Genomic DNA, 25,580 nt, shown 5'->3' on the forward strand with positions numbered 1-25,580 from the left:
GTATGTTGTTTTTTAAGGCACGAGTTCAAATCCCCGAGGGTACCTTTTTTTTTTTTTTTTTTTTTGGTAAGTTGACTTTCTTGTTTTCGGCTGGTGTTTTCTATACTGAGTTCAACATTTTTGGGCCGTAACGTTCACGGCTCCACCAACTAGTTCACAGAACGCGCGCAGGCTGACACTGACGCGCTAGCGAGTTCTCGTTGGTGTGCTGTTGCCATAAGCACCGACTGCTTGCAGGCAGTGGGTACAGACCAGAATCAACAGACCCTTGGCCTAGTGTGAACACGCTTTTTATGATACAGGAATGAGTGAGGCAAGCTACAAATGTGGGGGAAAAGCGCATGGCATTTGAGCGTCTGCGGGGACGCAGAGGGTGTTCATCCACTGCGTAGGCCTCGGCTAGTGATTGCTACGATTCCAAGCCATCCTGGGAGGCTTATCTTAGGCATTTTACAGCCGACAACATGGCAGAAGCGCGGTACGACGATTACTGAGATATCGAGAATGCCCATCCAACGATGCCATCGGATGTCAAGCATGTTGTTTTACAGAACAAAAACCGAAACTTGTTTGAATCGTCCAATCACGGTGCATCTCCTCCCGTCGTCACAGCCTTTAGTTGTGCGGCCGCCGCAGACTGCGCATGGTAGTTTTTCTTCTTTCGCGCTTTATAAAATAATTACCCACTTATCAACCGAATAAACGATGAAAAGTGTGTTAATTTGCGCCAGTCTGCACAGTGCAAGCAAAAACGGGAGCTTGACAAATTCACTTCAGTGTTCCTTTTAGTAGGGCTTGCTTTACGGTGCATGTGTTTCTAAAACTATCGGTATTTTGTGCTACACCGCTAATCAAATGATCCCCTGGTTAGTTTGGGTTACAACAACAGACATAAATGTAAACACATATGGGATAAAAAGTGCAGAAGGGGGTCATTTTTGAAGTGCTGTTATGCTCTCATATTCACAGTAAGGTGTCAGCCAGTTCAGCCTATGTACAAAGCTTTAGTGGAGAACATGTCAAATGCATATCACTGGGTCTGCATTTAATGAAAACAACAGTGTGTTTCACCTTCACCCCTTGTCCTCCAAGGAAGGGCCTTGGCTTTTGCTTGAAAACTGCATAAAATGAACAAGCATCTGTTTTATAATGTCTAGTTATATGTGCTCGAAAACATTTGTCTTTATTCCACTCTCCTATGTAAAACAAAAAATGCCACGGCATCACCCGATTATGTTTGCTAGTGTGTCAAAAATTGTTTACCTGGGCCCCATCCTTGACCTAAGCCACACAAGTTTTGGCTTTGTTCTTAAACCAGTTGTATCGTGGGAAACTCAGGAGCAGATAAATTTTAGCACTGCGTACTGTAACGATGAAAGACCTGCCAGCATCACCGAAAGAAAAATTAAGTCGACATACATACGAACAACATTGTCACTACTCTTGGGAATGACATTCAGAAAGTACTTCAATTGGACAGACAGGGTGGTTTTATTGCTGTTCATCCAGACATCTACAAGCAGGAGGCTCTATCAGCTGTCACAAGCCTTTTCAAACAAAAGGGGTGAAAACAGGAAGAGGCACGAAGACAGGCTGTTGCACTCTGCCACAAGTTGGGCCTTTCTGAGTAGGCATTACTGTTAAAAAACAGCCGTGGCTTGAGCCCTGAATGCTTCTTTTCTGCGAAAATGCACAGAGTTAGATGAATGTCCATTCCAAGTTATAGTTGCACTATAACGTGGAATAGTTTCAGAGCAGCAAATATTAATAGTGCAGTCAAAACTCGATTTAACGAAAGTCCCGATTTAACGAAGGTATCCCGATTTTCCCTCAGATGCCAATAAAGCCCAATGCTTTGACTAACTCGAAATAACGAAACCAATATCATAATCTGTCATGGATTTACGAACCTTTTCTCAAAAAATGCAGCTCAAAAAGTTAAATTTTGGTATATTTTGTAGAGAATGCCTCAAAAATAACATCGTGAAGCACCTTTGTCCTGTTTTTACAAAACTCCACGACGCAAAATGGGAGTTGTAATTTTGTGCTGAATTTACCAGATAGCACCAGCAGTGAAAAAATAGTTTCGTTAGCACGTAAAAAAAACAAAAAAAAAAACTGGCACACTCTCGATTCGGTCTTCGACACATTTACGCCTCGCAAATATGACGCCGCATAAGCTTGATGGATGCCGCCACAGTATATAATCAAATGTACCGAATTAAGTGATCAAGAAATGCCTAACTTGATTTAAAAAGTTCTCGATTTAACAAAGTAATTTGCGACTCCCGTCAACTTCGTTAAATCCAGTTTTGACTGTATAACTAACTTGGTTAACTAATAGAGCTTAGTATAACAAGCTTAGTATAACTTAGCTTAGTATGACTAAATTAGTATATCTAATAGAGCAACTATAACAAAGTGTTTCAGAGCGTAGCACTTGGCAGTGCATCCTTGGGCAAGAACGCCGGGCCCTGCTTCCTGTGAGCCAGCCACTCCTAATCAGCAGATCGTTTCAAGCATCCCGGTATATTACAGATCATGGGCAGGCCAACGTGAATGCAACGTCAACTGGCATAAAAGATATTGTTACAACCTTCCCAAAAGTTACTTACTTAGAAGTTGTCAATGATGCTGCTGACTGCTTGGGCATCACATCAACACACTAACAATTTCATGGACCTGATGTTGCCGTACCTTCAGTCAACTGTTACGAAATTACATGCCGAATTTTTTTCTAAATTGTTGAGGGGTGAGGGGGACTGGGTCTGTATTGACTCCTGTGACTTTCTCTTCACCCACTTTGACAGGGAACTCTGGAAGCTGTGTTGAGAGAATCGAATGTGATAAGGTATTCCATTATGTTGATGGTTACCTTGTTCTTTAAGTATGACAAACAAGACAGAGAATGCACCATAAACATATTTATTTTTTTATTGCTACTTTTGGTACATTGCTACATAGTTCCTTAGAAATAGGAATAAACCCCCAATTTTTTTTTCATCGAGCTTGCAGTTCTAAGACTAGAAAGCTATTGAAAGTGGGCCCATCGTTTGTTGAAATGATTGACATAAAAGTGGTGACGTGCCACTTCTTGGTTCCTGTGCTGCCACTGGGCTTGAGGCCATCAGCTGCCATGTATTTGAGCTTACAAAGCAAAGTTTTGTCCACTGCTTGCATGGTAGAGATACCCGTGCAAGCAAAAGTGCTCTGGTTCAGTGAGGAGGGCACTGCTTTGCAGGAGCGTGGGCGCCCTACATTGGGGCTATGGTGGGTGTGCCGGTCCCCCTGGTGGCCATGAAGCATGCCTACGTGGTCACCAACCGCATCGAGGGCATCCAGAACATGCCCAACGTGCGGGACCACGACCTCTCGCTGTACCTGCGCCTGCAAGGGGACGCCCTATCGGTTGGCGGCTATGAACCGAACCCGGTTTTTGTTGACAAGGTGGGCAGCTGTCTGATAGCTGTGCCCTCCTGCATGCTTGACCTGTGTACAAGACTCAGTCGTTTAAAATGTGCATACGTGCATCTCTGGATCTTCATACAGCCTTGAGCTGGTGATGTAGTTGAATGTCGGTACTTGTTAAAAACAATTTTCAGTGTTGTGGCAGCAGGAAAATTGAAGAATGAAGCTAGTTTGAAATTTGGGCCAGTATAGCTCTTGGAGTGAAAAATTCAACTGCTTAGTATCTTATACCCCTGTCACACGGGCACTTTCAATCGCGATTGAAGTGAATCGCGATCGAGTTTTCGAGCGCGCTCGACGTACTGCCGCTGCTACACGGCCCGTTTCAAGAGAAGTTGCACCGGTTGCACTTGTGTGCGCCAGATGGCGCTAACAATGTACCTGCGGCCGGCGTCTGGTAACTTTGCGCGGTCGTAGGTATACGTAACTATGAAAATGTTACCGCACGCTTGTTTGGGTCAAGTTATTTGACACAATTTGTGGCATTAGTTGAAGTTTTCACCTTCTGTGTCATTACTGAGCAGGGACGAGAGTATCGCTGCTTTCGTTCGATTGCGCTTGGAAGCCTCGATCACGCTTGAGAAACCAGGATTGAGTTTGAGCGGGATCGAGCTCGATCGCGATTGAAACTGCCGTGTAGAATGCGCCTGATCCGGATTGATTTGATCCGGATCGACTCAATCGCGATTGAAAGTGCCCATGTGACTGGGGTATTACTGACAATGCCTAGTGGCATATCTGAAACCTTGCTCATTTTAAATTAGTGAGGATGATGATGATGATTGATAGTCGTATCCCCTTTGTGTAGCGGGTTGATGACACGTCATCTTACCAAAAAAAAAACTAAAAAAAAAACTAATACACCTATGTTTTACACTCTTCGTTTAATACTAGCGCTGCTCTTAGGGCAGGCACAAAATACTTATTTTGTTCTGTTACAAGTGGTAGCTGTCCTGGGCCATATTCCCCTCTCTGCTTTTCATCCACCAGCATTCTAACCTTGTGATCTAATTATAATTGGGATCTAATCGTGTGATTCTAATCTTTTCGTCGCCTCGACAGCCTTGAAGCTATCTCCCTCTGTGCTACCCTTAAATCCTAGGGCTTCTGGAAGCCGAATATTTCCCTCCAGATTTGGATGGATACCCTCGCATTCTAACACTATGTGCTGCATAGTTTCTGTTTCTTTTCCGCAGACCACGCATACCCCATCACTTTGTGTATACTTCCCCACAAAGCTCTTAGTTCTTGAATTGAGTAATTGAAGTAGCACCGTCCTTTTTTTTTTTTTTATTCTGAACATCTGATGTGCGCACAAAGTAAATATATTCATGAACGAAAAGGACCACTAAATGCTTCTTGGCATGTATTTGCACTGCTGATGAAGATGAGTGACAAACACCCATTTCTGTCAATTTTTGGGGGGTAAAGGAAATATTTAGGACCTAATTTTTTATTTTTACTGTGTAGTAGCACACATGCATGCCACTTTTGATGCTCTCTGCTGTCTCCCCCATCCATGCCTATTGGAGACACTCTTTTACACAGTGAGTAGACATTTGTGTGGTGCATATAATGTACACTGTTTAAAAGTCATGTGATGTTCACTTTACACATTACCATTCACTGCAAAGTGACCAGGAAAAAAATTTAGACACTTAAGACTCCTTATGTGTCACTCACAGTAGCCTTTTTTTTCAGTGGCCTAGTAGCAGGCATATCTGAAATTAAGGTTCTTATCTGCGTTAATGTGTAATGTAATGATAGAGATGCCGAAAACAGGCATTCAGTGCCCTGATTTCGGGCCGAACGACACACCGCAGCAGTGGCTGGACATTGGACAATTGCTGAGGGAACATAGTAAAACCTAGTGAAGCATGTCACCTGTGAATAGTGAATGGGAAGGGAATGGCGAGATGGCATAGATGGGTGAAAACAGATAAACGAAAAAAAGTGAGAGGAGGGAAGGGAGACAAAGCAAATGAGTGGTGGGGGAGGGGCTTGGATGGGTTAGAGGATATGAGGGGAGGAAAGAGATTGGGAAAAGAAAGGAAAGAGGTAAGAAAGGAAGGAAGAATCAGAGAAGAAGCGAATGAGGGGATTGTGTGGTAGGGGAGTGAGAAAAGGAAAGACACAAGTAGGAGAAAGGTTTCAGGATATAGAGGGTTGGAGGAGAGATTGAGGGAGAAGGAAAAATAGGATTAAGATAAGGTTTGGAAAATGGTGGGCACAGAGGGGGGAAATGCAGAGAGGGGGGTGCAGAGTGGAGAGTAAGGGGAAAGGTAGTGAGGAAGAGAAGGGAAAGTGCGGGAGCAGAAGGATTGAGGAGGGGGGAAGAGGAGAGGATGGGAAGGGTAGGATCGATTCACGGGCAGTAAAGGTGGGTAGGGAAAGAGACAGGAGTTGAAGGGAGGACCGAGAGGAAAAAGGGGAAGGAGTAGCAGGGACAGCCGAAAGGGTGTCGTCACCCAACGCCCTTTGGAGCGAAGCAAGCAAACACATAGACAGTTTTCTTTAATTTCCTTATCGCTAATTGAAGGTGATACACATTCTAAATTTTGACAACAATAAATTTGTTTAGCTTACCCACCATCCTCTAGTTTGGGATTGCTTTCCATAATTATCAAGCCCACTTTCAAAACTGGCGTCTTGTTTCTCTAATGTGGTAATTTGGAAAATGAAGCAGAGCTTTAAAACTCAGCTTATGTGGTTCGAAACTGCCTCTGGCAACCAAAATACATTCTTGTGCACGTCTTGTTCAATTTTGCTCAAGTAACAGTAACTATATGAAGGTACTCAGTATCTTCTAACATCTCACTCCTTGGAGAGGTGCCTGCATAAGCAACCCACTACGTAGTGCACGAATGAGGATGTCCCAGCAGCCCTCTGAAATAAAAAGAATTGAAGTTCACCTTTGCAGGGGGGCTTTAGGTGCCATATGTGAAAAATTTAGCTTATTTCAAAGTCATACATTTTGCTGCACCCTGCTTGTATGTTTTGTTTTGCTCTTCAGTTTTCTAAACATGAAATCCAGCTTTTCTTATTTATTCTAACAGCTGCCCAAAGATTTTGCATTTGGGCTCTACGACCTTGACTGGGATGTGTTTGGGATGCACATCGAAAGCGGCATTCACCGAGTGCCAGTACTTGAACAGACAGGCATCAAATCAACTGTTTGTGGACCTGGTAAGGTCATTTTGGCCAATACTTGTATGCCTTGTACCTGTATTTTAGCATGCAATGTAAAAAGTATCGAGGTTATCACGCTGCACTTGCAAGATCTTTTAGGTACCATCCTTTGTGCCAAGCATAGTGGGGCGTTTCATTGACTAATGATGTGCATTGCTTTGTAGGTGTACTTATTGACTTACCACATATATGGGGACTGGCACTCTTTGGTGCTTATTGAACCCTAGTTGCCCCTACATTGCTACGGTCTTTGTTGTTCTTGTTTTGATGCCAGTTACACTTGATGCATGACATTCTATTGTTTGCTGTCAGTGCACAAACAGCGTGTATTACTGCCTTATCAGAAACCAGGTAGTGACTCACTGCACCTTTTGGCATAACTGTGTTACCTTTCCAACAAAACGACAAACACTCATAACCCTTCAATGCGCTTGCACATTCAGTGTGCCTATTCATAGATAAGCACTTCGTTATATTGCTATAAAGTGTCAATGAGACACAAAAGTTGTTTGTTGGGGTGTTGTCAGCAATGCCCACAACAGCTGCAGGCAGGAGGGCACGCTGCTTACTGTGTGCAATTTCAGCACTATCTACACACAGGCCAAACTCGTGTTTAATGGTTATGGGCCTTGTGCATCGGTGATAGCTGTGCGCTCCAAATATGCCAACTTATGTGCATCACCAAAGTGCACTCTATGCGTCACCCCAGAAAAGATGCCTTGATAGCCCGGTTTTCTCCCATGACTATGGAAGCTAGGAAAATAGGCATACACCTTTGCGTAGACATTGTCTCGGTGCTTTCTACCACCGCAATGTGGAGAGTTTTATCACATATCCATTGTAAACCATGGTTTGGTACCTGTTACACACTCAAAACATGTTGCAAATTCAATATATAAATGCTCGCTAAAACAAAGTTAGCAGGATGGCAAAAAAAGTTCAATATAAACAGTATTTCTTCATATGCAACTGCTCCGTAAAAGCTCAGTAAGTACAGCCGAATTAGCCATGACAACTCTTCAGAAGTGGTGAGTGCCAGATATTTAGGCATACAAACATTTATTGGGGTCCAAACAAGCAGTAAGCTGAACCTGTTAAAGGCTTTTTCCGTGCGTGAGAAGTTTTTGCTCTAGTTTTTCAGGCTCAGCATGAGGTCGCTCCTGCACACTTAATTAACCTTGTTTCGCAACATGTGGAGGCTTTCGTGCGTCTGCACCACAGTTGGTATTTCATGAGTCTGTTTGTCTATCAGCTCTGCTTTCTCATCGGGGTCACCAGGAACCAATTGTAGCATCCATTGCTGGGACGACAACGGAAGCACCTGCACCAGCCATCGCGAATAATCCGAAATTGCTATTTTTCTCTTTGCCAATCATTCTGTGCCCATCTATGCACGACGGGGACAGTCGCTCGATAGGGGCATAAAGGGCCGCTTGGCACGAAAGGCGTGAAGCGGGGAGGAAAAAGGGAGGCAGGCATTTCATCAGCAATGGGGGCAGTTGCTTCCCACTCTGAGCGCTGCCGTGAGTAGGCACTCGCAACTTGTTAGCTCAGTGTAAGCGGAGCAAGTTATTGATATGCTTCGAGTAACCCAGTCTAAAATGCATGGGTCTGGGCTGCGAGTTGCTTCAATAAAAGCAATAATTCAGATTGACTTCATTGTAATGAGGGTTTACTGTACACTTTGTTTAACATTTGTAGGCTCATGCAAATAGCATGTTTGCTTTTGAAGCAAGTAGGAAGTCAACAGGGATGTGGCTCGAATAGTTTCAAATTGAAGTGAATACTCGGGATTGTCGAAACAAAACCTAAAATTTACGTACAATTTCTTGGGTAAGCTTCAGTAACCAGTACAGAGTATTGTGCCAGCCTATGTTGGCATGGTATCTAGCACCCAGTCCTTCCTCACCTTTATCCGTGTGTTTCTTTCAGTGTGTGCACGCATCTTCTTAATTATGTTACTTATTGAACCTTTGTTTGGTGAAATCCCGAGAGTGTATCGCTACCTAATTATTCCTAAGCACAATCAGTTGCTTCCACAACACAGGTGCTGTTGATTTGGCAACTTTCTTGATTACGAGGAGAATGGCTTCGAGCTCTAGTTGCACTGAGGACAGTTCGTGTGCATATGTCTTAGAGTGAGTGGCTGCGAGGCCTGCTGTACCACTGTCTTGATCCCATGCTGCATTCGTGTACGCAGTGCATTCTCCTTTTCTGGAGGCCTCACTTTGCTTTGTCTTGCATTGATCCCGTTTTCAACTTCTTTGCATTCGTGGCTTGGGCTCGACTACTACTATTACATCCTCCCATGGGGGTAGCTTGATTGGCAGGGCTTCCCCTGTACCCATCCCTGAATGGCAAAGGCTGAGGAGAGCCGTGTCTGCCTTAGTGAATTCTCTTCTCACTTCGGGCCATTCCTGTTTTGATTTCACAATTTTTATTAAGAGTACAGTAAAGCCCGCTTATATCGAACAGCGCGAGGATTGTAAAATAGTTTGATATAGCAAAAATTCGATATAGAAAGTCAAGCAAAAAAAAACTTATATGAAAGCAATCTTGCCGACAGAGTCACGAGGTAACGCTGAGCTCTTACCACCCTGCAGTTCACTATTGACACGACACTTTCTCGGAAGGAAAACATTAATTTATTGGGACGGAAGAACTGCGTGAGTGTAGCCTGCTTCTTGGAGCACAACGCGTTGCTGGTGACTGCTTGCTCCACGGTATCTAAACAGTCGACAAGCATGAGACCGCTGCCCTCAATGGCACTGCAGTATCGCCGTGGCAGGGCCACGGCAGCGACGGCGTCGCTCGTGCTCGGAAGCGGTGCGGAGTCCTCGGCGTCTTCGACAGAGCGGAGACAAGCATGGATACAAGTGAATAAAGGCGAACCCAGCAAACTGAGCAAGTGCGGGCAGCGAGTGGCGCGGACTTGAAGTTCGGTGACACCGCAGCCCGCAGCGCCCAATGTGGCGCTTTCGGCTCCAACCGCATGCATGTGTGGAGCTGGTCCACTGTGCCACGGCCGGTTTGGATGCGCCCGAGCTCGCGTGGGAGTCGCAAGCGACACCCGCACCTCCACTGTGCGCCCATGTATAGCGGGAAAGCCTGCCGCATGCCTAAGGAGAGCGAAAAATCCCGCACGGGAGAGCTCGATATATCCATTGTGAGCAAAATCGCGTTCGATAAAAAGTTTTAAATGCATGTAATTTTACCAGAATTATACAAGGGTTCGATATATATAAGCAATAATTCGATATATCCGTGTTCGATATAAGCGGGCTTTACTGTATAAGATAAGATTTGTATAACGCTTCCCATTCTGGCGCGTTTTGGCAGTCACCTGTGATGACTCTTGGTTTCTCCCTGTGAGTAATCTCCAGCTGCTTGTGTTGACCTTGTTTCATGCCAAAGGAGACAGCACCATATGTTACCTAACAGGGTAATACTGCCTCGGTGAAGGTCCTCTGCCTTTCTGTTTTGGATCGCCCTGCCTTCTTGCTTGTCCTCTGAATGACGTGCAGTTGCTTCCTCCATGACTCTTTAAGATTGCTCAGCCATTCTGTGCAACCCCCGTCCTCTTGTAAGCCAACGCCGAGAATTTTTATCCACCCTTCTAGTGCTAGTTCAGTTGGAGAAGCACGCTGGAGGCACCTCTGGTGAACCAGCGCACAATACTGGCTTGACACTTGACATACAGCCCCTCATCTGGGACTGCCGAGGACTTAAGCAGCAAAGACACAAACACAAGGGAAGCATAGCTTCAATGCACAAGTGGATCTACTCACTAGCAGCGGAAACCAAGCAGATCGTCACGTCCCTCTAGGACTTCGCTCAGCAAGCGGCACCTACCCACGGATGTGAAGACTGCTTAACCCCCTAAAACCCCAATTGCCTTTCCCCAAACCAGCCAAGTCACCATTCTCTTCTCGAACAGAATCAATTCATTTATTCATTCAATTCTTATTTCTTTCTTTTTTCTTTTTCTTTTTTGGGCAACAAACCGGACATTATGTTTTTTTCGCGGCAGTTGCTAAATGAGAACAACTATGCTCACTTGTTTGCTCTTACTGCCAGTGAACCAGATGTTTCTTTCTAGCTTCAACAGGTTTACAGACTGCGATTGTGTAGGGCACGCAGAATGGTAGTGGACGGGATCGGTTTCCCCCCTGCAGAGTCCTTCACGGCCGACCACAAGCCGCTCTTGGGTGAGGAGCCCTCGCTGCGGGGCTTCTTCCACGGGTGCGGCTTCAACAGCCTTGGCATGAATGGCGGTGGTGGTTGTGGCCGTGAGCTGGCTGCATGGGTGCTGCAAGGAAGGCCCAACCTGGACATGTATGGATATGACATTCGGTACGTGCTGGCCCCTCGCTGCAAGCTGAACGGCTGTGGTGTTTCTTTGTCGGAAACGGTTACGAACCTTCTTGGTGCAGAAATAGTGCCAAAGGGCATAATTCTTGGAGGGAACGCTCTTGACTACTTTTACCCTTAACGAGTAGGTTGACGGTGACAGCTGGATGTTCATTTATGGGCAGCGTGGGATGGGGCTGGAACGTTACAATGAGATCCTGTGCATGCAATGTTTTTTATTGTATTAGTTCCGTTGAGTTTATATAAGGGCACAACTTATTGATAATTAGGGTTTAGAGCAGGCATACTCAACTAAAGGTCATGCAGCCCAAACTAGCAAAAAGGTCAGAACTGGAAAAAAAAAAAAAATTGCACGGCAGTCACGCATAAAGGCAGTGCAGCTGTGGTGACTATTAGGCTGTCACGTGACAAAGTGGCCACTTGTATTCCTAGGCTGACCAGTTTTGCTGGGCGAGTTTAAATACATGCTAAGCACCTGGCTTAGCATGTGTTTACCTCTCCATGTTGGCTGAGTTGGCGAGTGCTCAAGGCCGCAGACATGACACCTCGCTTCGCACCGACTGGGAGGAGTGCTTCTCCCAGCCAATGCAGGGTGAGGTCAGTGGGTCATGTGAACTGTAGCCCTGTCTTCGTCACTTCTGGTGCAATGGGGGAGAGAAGGACATCTGCTTTTGTTGGTTTTGCTGTAGAGTTGGCTTTGCTGCCAGGTGTTTTCTCAGCAGATGACAGACTTGCCACTGACAACCTCATAACATTGCAGGTGCAACTGCGCTGTAGAAGATGGTATGACAGCCTGCGCCTGTTTCACTGGTGCCGCAATGGCAAAGGGACGCAATGACTTTTCCATTAAAGTATTTGAATTATTTGTCAACGATTACAGAAAAGCGCTGGGCTAGAGCAATGCCTGTGGCTCTGATGAGAGCTGAGTTTTGTGTGCAGCACTGTAGCTTGTTGTCAGCTTCAACCAACGAAAACTAACCAACTCTGCTCTCTTTCATGGGAAGGCGTTTCTCACCATCGCTCACCAGCAATGCCCAATGGCTCCGAGAACGGAGTCACGAGTCCTACGCCAAGAACTACTCCATTGTCTATCCCAATGATGAACCTCTTGCTTCAAGAAATATGCGGAAAGATCCCTTGCACGAGGTGAGCTGCAGTTTGTAATGCGTTATGTTGCTTGTATCAGTGACTTCTTTTGACAAAATGCCCAAATCTGAAATCATGCAGATGTGTTTGCCCTGTAATGGCCAGGGTGTAAACAAAAGAGAGAAGTGGTTGCCTTGCAGGAGGGGCATGCACGACTGACTTGTTTTTAACATTTTGCATAAGTTTGGCCAGTTTGCAGATTTCCATCCAGGATTTGTCAAGCCTGGAATGGAATGAGAATAGAATGGGATGGAATGAGAATGGTCTGAGTTTAATGCAAGCTGAACCTGTTTTCAGCTGCAGTCGACAACTTAGTTTGGAGCAGGACAAGAAGCTTTTAATGCAGCTTTTGGCACTTTTAACAAAAGTGGTGTCTGTTTTAGTGTTCTAGACTAATAGACTTGTAATTCAAAAGTTAATCTAAATTTTCATTGAAGTCAATACAAATTGGGAAAGATTTTAGACAAACAAAGTGTCCTTCGTAGTGCCGAAACATATGACATGCACTAGACTTAGATTTGGCTTTAAGCTGACAAAAACTGATTGAAGTAGTAGTTGTGCCAAACTAATTTTTTGGAGGCTAATTTTAACTAGAGGTGTGCGTATCGGGCAATTTCAGCTCAAATTGACCAGACCCAAAAAACAATAATAGCAATTAAACTAAGCATTGAATTTCATAATAACGTGATGACTCTAACATGCACCTTAAATTTTTCCAAGAAAATACGTCCCAAATTTGCGCATTAGAATCGAGGACCAGCCAAACAGTGCTCATTCTTGCTTACCATTATCGACATAGCAGGGCAACCATAATTGCATGCTTGAACAAACAAAGCATCAAAGATTGCATGGACTGCGGCAACACCAAAATAACGAAAAAAAGTAGGGGTGTGCAAATGTTGAAGTTTTCAAATACGAATCGAATACGAATAATGCAAAAAACTGCCTTAGAATACTGAATTGAACATTGAATATGTGTGCAGTAATTAAAAGGTGCAAAACACGAAGTAACAATAGCTTTTATTACCCTTTTAATATAAATTGCTGCATTAGGGGTGAAATAATGCACTCATAACAAATTATCATGCAGGATTTCAAGTTGTTCAGAGAGTATGCACTTCCTATGCCCCATGACAACACTTTTGTGTAAAGAAAATGATGAAGGGAAAGAATAGCAAAAGAGTTTTCTTCAAAAGACAAGCTGTTTGTGGCTTCAAGAACTTCATTTATTATTAAGCTAGGACGGCTCTGGCTTCCAAACTCAAGTGGTGGAACTCGGAAAAATAAGCAAAAAATGTTCAGCGAATGCCTGGTAGGGAGCGGCAATCCCTTTACCTGTAGAAAGGGGCACACTGCATGGTACTAGGTTAAAACTGCGCTTATCCCTTTTGTCAGGGCAAAGCAGGGGCTCTTGCTATCTGGAAGACTTTCTTTTTATTCACACAAGCATTCGCAAGGCCCCACGGAGCCCTGCCCCCCATAGCGGCTGCATGCAGCCTTTGTGGATTTCAGGTAACACACCTGCACCCACTGAAGGAGCATGCATCTTTTTTTGTTGTTGCCTGCATGTGCCTCCGATGCCGTAGATGCCTTCGTTCTGTGCAAGGACAAACCTCCACTGAATTTTTTATTATTTTGGTGTGACGGCGGACCTTGACACTTTTCTCGTGCAATTGTGTTATTATGATTGCTCCATTATGATAAGCAACCAATCATATCAATAATTCAGCTAGTACTCTATTTTAACGCGATTTTGGGGTGCATTCCCCCCCCCACAAAAAAAAAGAAATGGGCACATTAGACTCGAGTGCATCTTTCGACATACTCATGCATCAACAATGTCTGGCGTAAGCGCACATGCAAGTGCGTACTCCAATGTGCAGCAAGAGCATTGGTACGCACCATTTGGGCCGAAGTCTGTACGAACTATAATAAATCTAATCTGTACAAACTAGACATATCCGTGCACTTCCACTGTGCTCACTGCTCACTGAAGCCAGTTCTACCTGCCCCCGAACAAGTGGCCAGCTAGTCCGCCCATGGAGTAGGCAGGCAGGGAGAGTGGAGCACTGTGTATTTGTTGTACATTTACACCGACGTTAAAAATTGGTTGGCATGAAAAAAAAAAAAATCCTGGTTATATTATTCTTCGTTCGGATGAAATTTAATGGTCATGAATGAATGGCCAGTTTCAGTTGAAGCGGGTAGCACGGCGTTAGGCTGAGGCCGTATAACGGCCAGTGCTGTCATGGCCGCTGCTGTGGGGCCTGCCCTGTAGGGTACTCCTTGTTCATACTTCTGTGCGTGCTTAGGTTGATTCGTGAGTACGTCGCTAATTGTGGGACCGTGTAGTTGGGCCTTTAGGAGAATTCATGGCACACGTATAATTCGTTACTTGCATTAGTAATTGCCGCTTTTCCTGAATATCCGGTCGTTGATGGAATATTCAGGAACTTTCAAACATGCATTTTTCGAGTTGAATACGATTTGATTAAGAAAAATATTTTATTCATATTCTGAATTTTAACACGGAAGTGTTTTATTCCCGGATACACGAAGATTTCGCTGACGTCATATCCGTCACGGAAGTGGCGCCAGTACAACGAAGCAAGTGGGCTGTAAAGGGTGCACCCCTGCACACAGGGTATTCTTGCGGGGAAGCAATTGTTAGTACTAAAGAGTACTTTATACTTAAGGTTGTTCGTTTCCGGGTTTTATATTTTAATGCGAAAGTGTTTTATGTTGGGATACACCCTGGCACAGAGGAATCAACCACAGTTTTTTGAATATTCAAACGCCCCTAAAAAAGGCAACCAAGTTTATCGTTTCGTGCACTGAAGGCACCTACTGCATGCACGGTACTATACTCATTATAGCAACTCCAAAGAGTATGCACACCTGCACACACATACAAACAAAAATGAAGCACGTTGGTGGGTGCAGACGTGTTATTGGCAAGTCTCAAAAACTGCATGCAGCTTTCTAAGTGCTTCTTGTGCTGATAAAAATTTAAAAAACTCTTTCAGATAGCAAGTGCTTTTCCCAAGCTTTCCCATACTTTGTCCCAGCAAAGGTGGAAAAGCAGCTGCCGTAGTGTTGAGCATTGTGCTCCCTTTTTAATGATAAAAGAATTACCACTCCGTGACAGCCTATTGCTGAACTTTTGTTTCTTATTTCTTGGGATTTGAGTTTAGAAGGGTGACACCTATTCATGGTTTGCCAAGCAGTATGTTGCTACGGTATGTTTCTATGGTGACGCAATCCATCCTAGCGTGATAATAAATGAAGTTCTTACACCTATGAATGGCTTGTCCTGTGCAGAAAGTTTTTGTTCCTTTTTCTTTTTTCCAGTCTCAAAAATCAGGTGCGCATTATAAATTGAGAGCATGATAAATTTGAGTAAGTACGGGAATAGTAGTTTGCCTTCATATCCAAAACTAAACGTCCTTAGAGATACACACAAACCGATACATGTCGATTCATATTTGGAATGTTTACCTTACTAAGGTTGCTGGATAAGGTGTTCACCAAGAAAAGAGATCTTAACTGTGCTGACCACCAGTGACGAGAGAATTTTACTGTTAATGGTGTTCGCCGTGAAAACAAACCATGAACTCTGCCGCTTATTAATGACGAGGGGTGGCTTTCTGATGCTCCCTTTTATCACCAGCTGTGGAGGGAATGAGTCCGTGCCTTGAATTCACAACACAAACAAAGATATTTATATATCACTAGGTAAGGTACAGGACTTGTACAAATGCGTAAACACTGGCAAGCACTGCTAGGAACATAGTACAAATTAGTGAAGTGAAACAAGGCAACTAGAGTCCTAATTTATTCACTGACTGGACTGCTGTCTCGAGATGTAAAGTGGCCACCCTTGTATGGATTCTTCGTGGGTAGGATTTTCCTTACGATGGCAAGAACAATGTGTCATAATAAGCAGTTCTGGGAGTCGATGCTGAAGTCCACACAGGCCGTTGGCATGAACGCTTGATCACGTAACAACGCAGCCACCGTGGCATCCCAACATTTATTGAGGCTGAACGGTCTCTGCAAAACATTCATTTATACCATTTGACCCCGCACTCACGCAGAGAAGAACAACAAAACGGAGTATCCTCCGCAACCGCTTCTCCATCCTCCTCCTCTACCACGCGTTACACAAACTATACAAATAAAAATGCTACAATTCGTGAAATAAGCAGTCCATGGGCAATGCAGAGAACGAATAAAAAGTTCATGTACAATGCATGGACTCTGAGACAATGTTGAGAAACAATAACCAGCTCATCGAGTTTCATCTTCGTGACATACAATTGAACTTATATTCTAATAATTGAACTTGAACTTATATTCTACTCAGCTAACTTGTGTCTGTTGACATTTTTCTCAGGGGTACGTGCAGCACTCTTCTTTTCGCAATCATTTATAGGTGCACAATGCGACAAACCTTTTCATGTGAGCGGTGATACCAGGCCAGAATATTTTCTCTTCTACCGTTGAGCTTATCAGATTGTCAGGGGCCCTAACCCTGTCAGTGTTGCCGAAAATGAGGTCAATTAAGGGGCTCTCTGTGTAGCTTGTGGTTACAGTTTTGGTGTGGTGGGAGATTCCCAGTTTAGTTTGAGCCTGCAGCAACTTCCTACGGTGGTCTTTGGGCTTAAGGCAAGCCTTGCAAGGCTCAAAAAGCATTTGCCAGAGCTGCCAGTGGTCAATGCCATCGTGTGACAACAAAAGCACTTAAAGAAGCATTACGGGTGCTGTTTGAGTTCGATAGAGAGGGTTTTTCAGTTGTCACTTGCGCTGAAGCAAGACTGCATCTAACGCATACTGTTTAGAACGCTTTTCGGTGGCCTTCATGTGCAATTAACTTATACATTTGTTCTAAAATGCGGTCATAAGTAGATTTGAAGCATAGGCACAACTTTGTGCCACCTGCACCTTTCTTCCTACCCTCATGCGTCGCATGGAGGGCCTCCTTTGTTGACAAATACGGCATTTTTCTATTTTTCCAGGAGCTGTCAGTGGCAGGCTGTGTTTTTCAAGAGCGACTGGGATGGGAAAGGCCTGGTTGGTTTGCCCGGGACGGCTCAGCCCCTGTAAGAACATTTGTTGTTGTTTTTTATCTGGTTAGTTTGGCTCAAAGCTCACTAGAATGTGTACCGATGGCTGCATGTAGTGTATCTTGGACCTGTGTAATACAGCCTATAGCTTTAATGCATTTAATTACAGTGGAATACCGGTATATAGAACCTGTGCAGACCAATGAAATCTGTTCTGTTTATTGGGAGTTTGTTTATGGAGCTTATACTTGCCCAGAGGCTTTATTTACAAAACTGCACGCGTAGCATCTTCATTATTCAAGTGGCAACTGCACCTAGTTTCTACTTAACGAGAGTTTACTATACAGGGTGTCCCAGCTATCATGCAGCAAGTTTTTAAAAAAAGAGCAATAGCGTTACTCGAAGAAAACCTAGTGCGTAATGTTTCCAGTACATTGAAGTAGTGGCCAGTATTTTAATGAGATTTTATTAATTGTAATTATCTAACTCGAGAAGTACCCTGTAATCATTAAAGTCTTAATGAGGTGCGTAATTAATTTTCAAACTCGAGAATTACTCTGCTAATCATTAAAGTGCTAATGAGGCACTAGTAAGTACCCATGAGAGGCACCTAACTGCGGTATTTTCAGCGACAAACTAATTGAGTATGTACTCATTTATTCTGACTGATAAAGAAACCCTGCGAAATATGAAAAATACCATGTGACGGTGCTCCCACTTGCATCGTAAAGCAATGCCCTCAAACAGGCTGCCTCAGAGTTAGCCAGAAATTAATTAAAAAAAAAAGAAAGACAAAAGAAATCGCGACCGAGTTTGTGCCTTATCTGCCACACGCGCCTCGCGAAACTTGCTGTTGCTGCTCCTTCCATGCATGCTATTATCAAGGGTGTGTGACAGGGTGTGTGGCAGGCTTTCAATCAGCTCATTTGAGAGCACTGGTTTATGAAGTGGGTGGGAGTGCCATCACGTGGTATTTTTCATATTTCACAAGGTTTCTTTATCAGCCAGAATAAATGAGTATGCAATTAGTTGGTCGCTGAAAGTACCGCAGTTAGGTTCCTCTTGTGGGCACCTACAAATGCCTCATTGACACTTTAATTATTAGGACAGTACTCCTCGAGTTAGATAATTAATTGCAATTGAGTGATTAATTAACGGAAAAATTACTGGCCGATACTTCATTACTGAAAATATTATGCACTAGGTTTTCTTCAAGTAACGCCATTGCTGTTTTCAAAAATCTTGGTGCATGATAGCTGAGGTACCCTATATGCGTGTAGTGTTTTGCATGCGTAGTTGTTTAAGTACGAGGGGCTTAAAAAAACACAATTTTTTCCTAAACTGCCAATTTTGTAGCATAGCTATTCACCACTGTATCTGTTCTTATGTACAAAAGTGTGTCTGGATCACGGAGCAAGAATATATAGGAGGAGAAACGGCCCATTCCGGCAAGCATGGGCGAGTGGCCAGATAATGTCGCAATGAAAACCAAGGCAAACTGCGAAACTTCATCGCTGCGAAGGAGAGGGTAGCGGCATCTAATGAACAAATTGATAGCAGCCACATTTCATTATGGGGCTGTGAAGTGCAATGCCGAAAGTGGCGGCCGCACAGTTTCTTCAACCGCGGCAGATGCGGCTAGCTTAACAAATGACGAGCGCTTGTGACATTATCTGGTCGCGCTAGGAAGCCTCGTTTCACCTCCTATCTTGTTCTTGCTCCGTGGTCTGGACTCGACTGATTTATAGCAAGCATGCATGTAGGCTTAAAAAAGGTTACTGTATGTACCTGTGCATACAATGCGTGGCTGTTGTAAAGAATACAAAACTCTTTACTTTGTCCTGCTCACTGTAGTATTTTTTTTATTTCTGGTATTCAAAGTTACATTAATGAGAAACAAAAAGCCAAGTATCATAAAGTACATAACAAGCATTCCATAGAATTGAGAGACAGTTTGCCATAGTAGGGATGGAATAGTATTACATGTTAAGGCATAAATTAAGGCTGGTTGTGTGGATTAGTTAAAAATATGTGACACTAAAGGTACTTGTGAAAAAAAAAAATGCTGCGATATGTTGTCATGTTGCACTTAGTTATCCTTGCCGAGAGGCTTTATTTACAAAACTGCACGCGTAGCATCTTCATTATTCAAGTGGCAACTGCACCTAGTTTGTTCATAGTAACTAATCATAGTAACTAGGCATACAACTTTTTTTATGCTTTCTTCAGCTTTAACTTTCTGCTTGTTACAACTTTGCCACTTCAGTGGCTCAGTGACTGTGGCATACTGCTGCTGAACAAGACATCTCTGCTTGACTGCCCCGATTCCTTATTGATGCAAAACACACACAAAAAAACCTTTATTGACAGGTCTTTTAACCTGACGTGATTTTAAATCAATCCTGAGCACTCAAGTACTATGTATGCTGTGTGGTCAAAATTCATTTTTTCTTTTAAATTTGGACATTGTGTACACAGTGCATAGTATGGATCTTGCCAGTTGTCTTTGATATTCGATGTCATTCTAAATGTTAGTTGCTATGCTAGATAAAGTTCTTCAGTTCTGCACCTTGAACCGAGAATGATACTGACTGGCCATCTTAAGTACGAGACCTGGTAGCCTAAACTCACCACACTTAACTAACCCAGAAATGTCTAGGAGGGAACTAAGTTGCTTAGGCACAGCATATGGCCATGCTGTCTGTTTCTCAGCCTCGCTTCTGAATTTGACCTCGTATTCTTATCTTATTTTGCCACTGTAGGTGTGATGCCTCGCATAAGCGGTTAATGGGAGCTTTCAGATGTTTATAACCATCAGCTTCAGTCATTATTTGGCACCTCCTTTGCCTGTAAGCACACGCTGTGTGATGAGGGACCTAGTATTGTAGATACTGCACACAATGTCTAGGTGCAAGTAGCCCGCTACAGTACCAAGAATCATAGGTAACAAGCATTATGTTAATACATAGTTTGTTACCTGGCAAGCCAGTGCTTGTGCGCTACTTACCTAACATACATTAGTGGCTCTGTGTTGTAAGAATCAGTCTGGTGGAAATCGTGTGCCTGTAGCAAGTGCCCAAGGTATTGGATACCTGCAACGTGCAGGGTGTTACATTATGATGATTAAATGGCGTTTCTATGGTGTTTCACAACATCTATGCAAACTTTTTTAATTATACAAGAAATTTCTTGGCTCTCAAATTTCCTATATTGATTTATTGCAGGTTCTTGCTTACGATTATTACGGCAGTTATGATAACACGAAGCATGAAAATTATGGCTATCGAGACAAGCTAAAACTGGACTACACATTTGACTTTCCAGGCCACCATGATATTGTAAGCATTCCCTATTGTCATATCTCTCTCTCTCTCTCTCTCTCTCTCTCTCTCTCTCTCTCTCTCTCTCTCTCTCTCTCTCTCTCTCTCTCTCTCTCTCTCTCTCTCTCTCTCTCTCTCTCTCTCTCTCTCTCTCTCTCTCTCTCTCTCTCTCTCTCTCTCTCTCTCTCTCTGTGTGTGTGTGTGTGTGGTGTGTGTGCGTGCATGTGTTGTGTGTCTGTCTGTGTGTGCACGTGCACACACTGTTTTTAAATATTGGGTCTTCTTTGTTTTACAATGCAGCATATGGCTTAGTGGAGGGTAGTGGAGGGTAGACAGAAATTTGTCTATCGGAACTATGGGAAACAAAAATCGTACTACCAAGGGGGAAAGTGGGAAGGAGGGCAAGTGTGAGATGGGAGCTGCTTTTGGAGCATTATGGATGTGCATGCGTGCAAGAAGTTTGTGTAACAGTAATACTGCCAGGCAAGACATGTCTCTTTCACTTGACCATCATGGGCTCCCCATTCAGCTAAAGAATATCCAACAATTATCAAGCTTTTAACTAGCAACCAACATTGTGAGTAATATATAATTTGTGTTTGTGCAGCTAAGTTCATGTGAGGTAAAGATACGTGTAATCTGTTAAAAAAGGTGTCCTGCCCAAACCTGCAGGTGTGTTATCACAGTTAAAGTCACCAAGTCAGCGGGGAGAATGGCACACGGAAATAGGCACTCCGGGCGAAAGTTTCCTGGTGAAAAAATGCACGTGCATTGGTCCAAGACCTCAGAGCATGTACTTCGTACTCCAAACATGATAAAGTGGTTTGACAGAGCTGACTCCTGTCAGTGTCCCTTTAACAATTACTTTAAAGGACAGATAAACCAAGCACTTTTTTATATATGGAGCCCATTTTAATTCCCTTTTGTTTAAAAATTTTTAAACAAAATTGTGGGAAACCAGATGTAGTCCCAAAATTTTGTTTGTCAATCTGTGTTTATTGGTATTGCTCTATGGCTGAGCAGTTCCCCAGGCCTGTATGACGATGCATTGGAAAGGAATCGCTCAGCTGGAGAGGAAGATCTTCTGGAAATTCAATGTATTTCAAGTCACCATGCCCACAGAGAGAGGGCATACATTTATTTCTTGTTCTTATATTTCAGATCAAGGATGAATGCCTGAGCTGTCGGAAAAATGTGGCTATTTTTGATATGTCCTACTTCGGGAAGTTCTACATCACCGGCCCTGATGCACAGACTGCAGTGGACTTCATATTCAGCAACAACATGCAAAAGCCAGAAGGTTTGATTGCTATTTTGGCAACTTTGCACTTTTTTGCATATAAGGTTTTTCTTGTCATCGTGTTTATTGCTTGCAAAAGGCATAACAAAACATCCAGGTTCTAGGTAGAGCATATTCCACCTAAATCTGCTGAGAATTTTCAAGGTTACAAGGCCTAGCTTTAGGTTTCTTTATTCTTCTGTCTTCTCTGCACAACAGCAAAATTATACAAAAAAAAAATATTGTGCACACGTAAGAAGGGGATAAAACAAATGAACTGGGGACATTTATATTTACACGAAATTGCAGTGACGGTATTCCATGCACCAACATGTTGAGCACACCATTCTTTTGGGTTCACCACTGTTTTTACGAATATTTAAGGGGTGCCTAATGGAGTTGTAGTTGAGAACCCCTGATCTAGACCAGGTTTGTTATCTGAATTCGTAAGCATTGCCAGCTTTAACCACCAAAATGTAACCATAACATCTTCTCTCTGTTTCTTTATGATACTCATCTTTATTAATTCATAGGGAATGGCCTCTTAAACCTTCCGCTAAAATTAGCTGGATTTTTGAAATGTTGCAAGGTATTTACCACGAGTATGATCTCAGCAGCTTACTAGGCAAGGGTTTTTGCTTTTTTTTAGGGGCGAAGCTCCTTAAGTCATGGGTCTGTCCATCCCTTGTGTCTCGTGGTACGTGACCGCCGCATGCTTTCGGAGATGTCGCAAAGTGGGCCGCGTTGCACGCGCAAGAACCGGCTGCAACCGGCATCGCAAACTCGGCACCGGGAGCGCGAGCTTGTCTGTGTTCGCCAACGGAGGCGCGAGCGCACGTGCACTGCGAGGGGGAGATCACGCAAGAGATCACGCCACGAACGCAGGCAGTCGTTCTCGGAGATCGAACGAGACGCAAGGACCTTTGCTCGTTTCCTCTCGTCTTGTTCGGGCACAAGTTCGCCCTAAATAAAAGTTCTTTCTTTACCGTTGGGTCCCATCCTACGTGACAAATTGTGGTGGAGGTGCGGGGTAGTCCTCGATGGCGCGGGGTCTTTCACCAGGTCTGGGCCTGGGAGCATTGACTCCGAAAATAAAAGTTGATTTGTACAATGTACGCACACAGTCTTACGTCTTTCTTAATGATGTAATGGGCGAACTTTCATGGGAGAGTTACGGTTACCGATGATCTCCCCCTCTCGAGCTTCGCCCCACTTATCATCATTCATTCCGTGGATATGGCGTGATTTTTTTTTTGCTTTGTGTAAATACGCTTAACTTTCCTGCTTCCTTTTTTTTCCAGGCCTGTCTTACGTAAGTAGTTTGCCTTAAGTTTATGGTTCTGTGATGCTGCATGAGAAGCATGGTGTCTACAACAGAAGCATCAGCTGTTGCTTGGGGTTCACGAGTGGGGGGTGGGGTACATGAATATCAAACCTTTCTAACAATAAAACAAATAGCACAATGTTCGTTTCGGCATCAAACTTCAAAGACGGGAAGGAGCAGTGTATATAATAAACTTAGATACGTGAAATTAGGCCTTGTTGCAAACGAGAAATGTCCCGCAAAAAACACATGGGATCTATATTTACAGCAAAATTTAACTAGGTGTATGACACTTTGAGCGCCTTCGATTGACCACTGCACACGTGCACTGGCTTCCTGCGCTAATGGCTATAGGCTTTCCCGCAATGCACTGCAGACGTGCAGTTATAAGGCAAGAGAAAGGTGCTTTTGGGGAGCCCCTCTTATCTCCTTGGCACTGGGCCAATTCCACCCTCTTGCTTCTCTTTACGCATACTGATAACATGAATCCCCTCATGCTGCCCTTATCAATGGTCTCTAGATAAGAAAGGCTAGCTGTGTACTAAAATAGTCTTGGAGATCCAGTTTTCTGTTGAAACGATGCCCAAAGTTGACCTTTTTTTGTAACCCTGTAATGTTCCTTTTCCTTTTCTATATAGAGCATAGAACAAATGATGACTTGTTTAGCTTCGTGCTCATAGACAATGAGAGAAAACTTTCTTGACAAGAAGGCGTTTTGCACCGTGGCATTGGCTAGGTCTAGTTTGCCAATTAAGTCTTTATTATCGTGCAGTTGTGCAAAATTTGCAAACAGCTCCTTGTGTGCTATGAGGCATGAAGAGCCCTTTGCCAAGCACGTATTTTAAGATTCTTGTGCATGCGTGCTGGGAAATTTCTAGCGGTGCAAGGGTTCTTTTTTTTTTTTAATAGAATTCATGTGTTATCAGTACTGGGAAATGTGCCTGCCAGCAAGTGCATTTTGGGGATGATACCACCAGGACATGAGGGCATGGTAATGAGGGGCGGAAAAAAAACTGGGCTGATTTCTTACCTCGCATTCCCCTATCCACAGTTTTCTTTCTAGAACTGACATGAATTCTCTTGGAACTGCTGCTTATCTTTCTCTTCTTTTAACGAAAGTTTGTTAATCACAGTTTACCCCCATTACACTAATACTGAAACACTTGTGGTTGAGGTCGAGGTGAAAATTGCCTCCATATAAAATATAATGTCATCAGTAAGGCTGTAAGCAGCAGGATGTTTCCTTTATGTGAGAAGAAAAACATTTCAGTTCCTTTTAAGTATGTTCTTTAACTTTCTACCAGCTAGATACTAAAGCAGGCTTGAGAAATTGTAGATTTCAATTTTCCTGTTGGAAATCGTTAAATATTTAATTTAATTAGAAAATATTTGCTTCTTATTTGTTTTGAAACAAAAATTATTACACGCCCTTACTACTGCGTAATAAAATATGGACATGTGGATGAGTAGCATCGGCGAATTCCGCGGCAAAGAATGGACCGGGGCAGGAACGGCTGGAGGAACATGGGGGAGGCCTTCGTCCTGCACTGGACACAAACAGTCTGATGATGGTGGCGATGATATTTCATCTGCATCCACTGAACACACTTTCCATGCGTACTAGCTTATTACCACCACTGTTGTTTAACCCAATTATGGGGCTACCTTGAAATCTTTGCATGTGCTAAGTGCGTGACTGCATGGGGGTGGTTTCCCACAGGTAGCACCACGTACACGTGCATGCTGAATTCCAGAGGCATGGTTGAGGCTGACTTGACCGTGAGCGCCATCAACCCCGGAGAAGGCTCTGCTTGTGACCCAAAGTTTCGTGGTGAGTCAAGTGACTGCAGGGATAAGGATTTTCATGTGCTCAGAAGGGCCCGAGCTCAACCTTCCCAGAGTTCGGCTTGATCTGGGTTGCACTGGATGAAGTGAAACTATGTTCTTTGTGACGTGGAGAATTGCATACACACACAAAAAGAAATTTGGTAGGAGGTACATTAGGCTCTACGCAATCATAGAGGTATAACAGACCTGCCAACTATGTTCTATATTTAACATGGAAAACTGCACATGTAAAAAAAAAAAAAACTTTGTAGGAAGTGGATCAGGTTCGATGCAATCAGAGTGGTGTAGGTAGACATACTGTAATCCATTTGCCTCAGTGCACCCAGCTTCTGATGAAAAGTGGTATTCTAGCTGAGAGGTTGTCTTGCCAGAAAGGCACTCCCTTTGTGAGATTCTTGCACTTCATCTCTTTTGTGGCTTCTCTAAACTTCATCAGGAGTGCATAATAGACTGATGTCAACTCTTCACGCAATCTCCTTAACAGTTTTGCTAAGCCTGTTGTCCATGCTTAGATTTGTGGTTTCTCACATGTCATGCAGTGAACCTTTGTTATCTCCTGCGAGGCTTGT

The 25,580-nt window shown here is 43.6% G+C and overlaps 1 protein-coding gene across 3 annotated transcripts in view; it reads left to right on the forward strand.

Annotated features, from left to right (window-relative positions):
- Sardh (Sarcosine dehydrogenase) overlaps window positions 1–25,580 on the forward strand; it is a 163,259-nt gene that overhangs the window by 14,628 nt on the left and 123,051 nt on the right. For all 3 annotated transcript variants that reach the window (XM_077685360.1, XM_077685376.1, XM_077685368.1), the window contains 8 exons: window positions 3,242–3,447; window positions 6,525–6,654; window positions 10,833–11,010; window positions 12,033–12,174; window positions 17,193–17,276; window positions 20,465–20,578; window positions 21,722–21,860; window positions 24,884–24,994. In XM_077685360.1, the coding sequence (XP_077541486.1) occupies window positions 3,242–3,447; window positions 6,525–6,654; window positions 10,833–11,010; window positions 12,033–12,174; window positions 17,193–17,276; window positions 20,465–20,578; window positions 21,722–21,860; window positions 24,884–24,994 (1,104 nt within the window). The remainder of the gene's footprint in view (window positions 1–3,241; window positions 3,448–6,524; window positions 6,655–10,832; window positions 11,011–12,032; window positions 12,175–17,192; window positions 17,277–20,464; window positions 20,579–21,721; window positions 21,861–24,883; window positions 24,995–25,580) is intronic.

This window comes from Haemaphysalis longicornis, unplaced genomic scaffold (assembly GCF_048455015.1).
Source record: "Haemaphysalis longicornis isolate Haplotype H1 unplaced genomic scaffold, Haemaphysalis longicornis Haplotype H1 scaffold_1, whole genome shotgun sequence".
NCBI lineage: Eukaryota > Metazoa > Arthropoda > Arachnida > Ixodida > Ixodidae > Haemaphysalis > Haemaphysalis longicornis.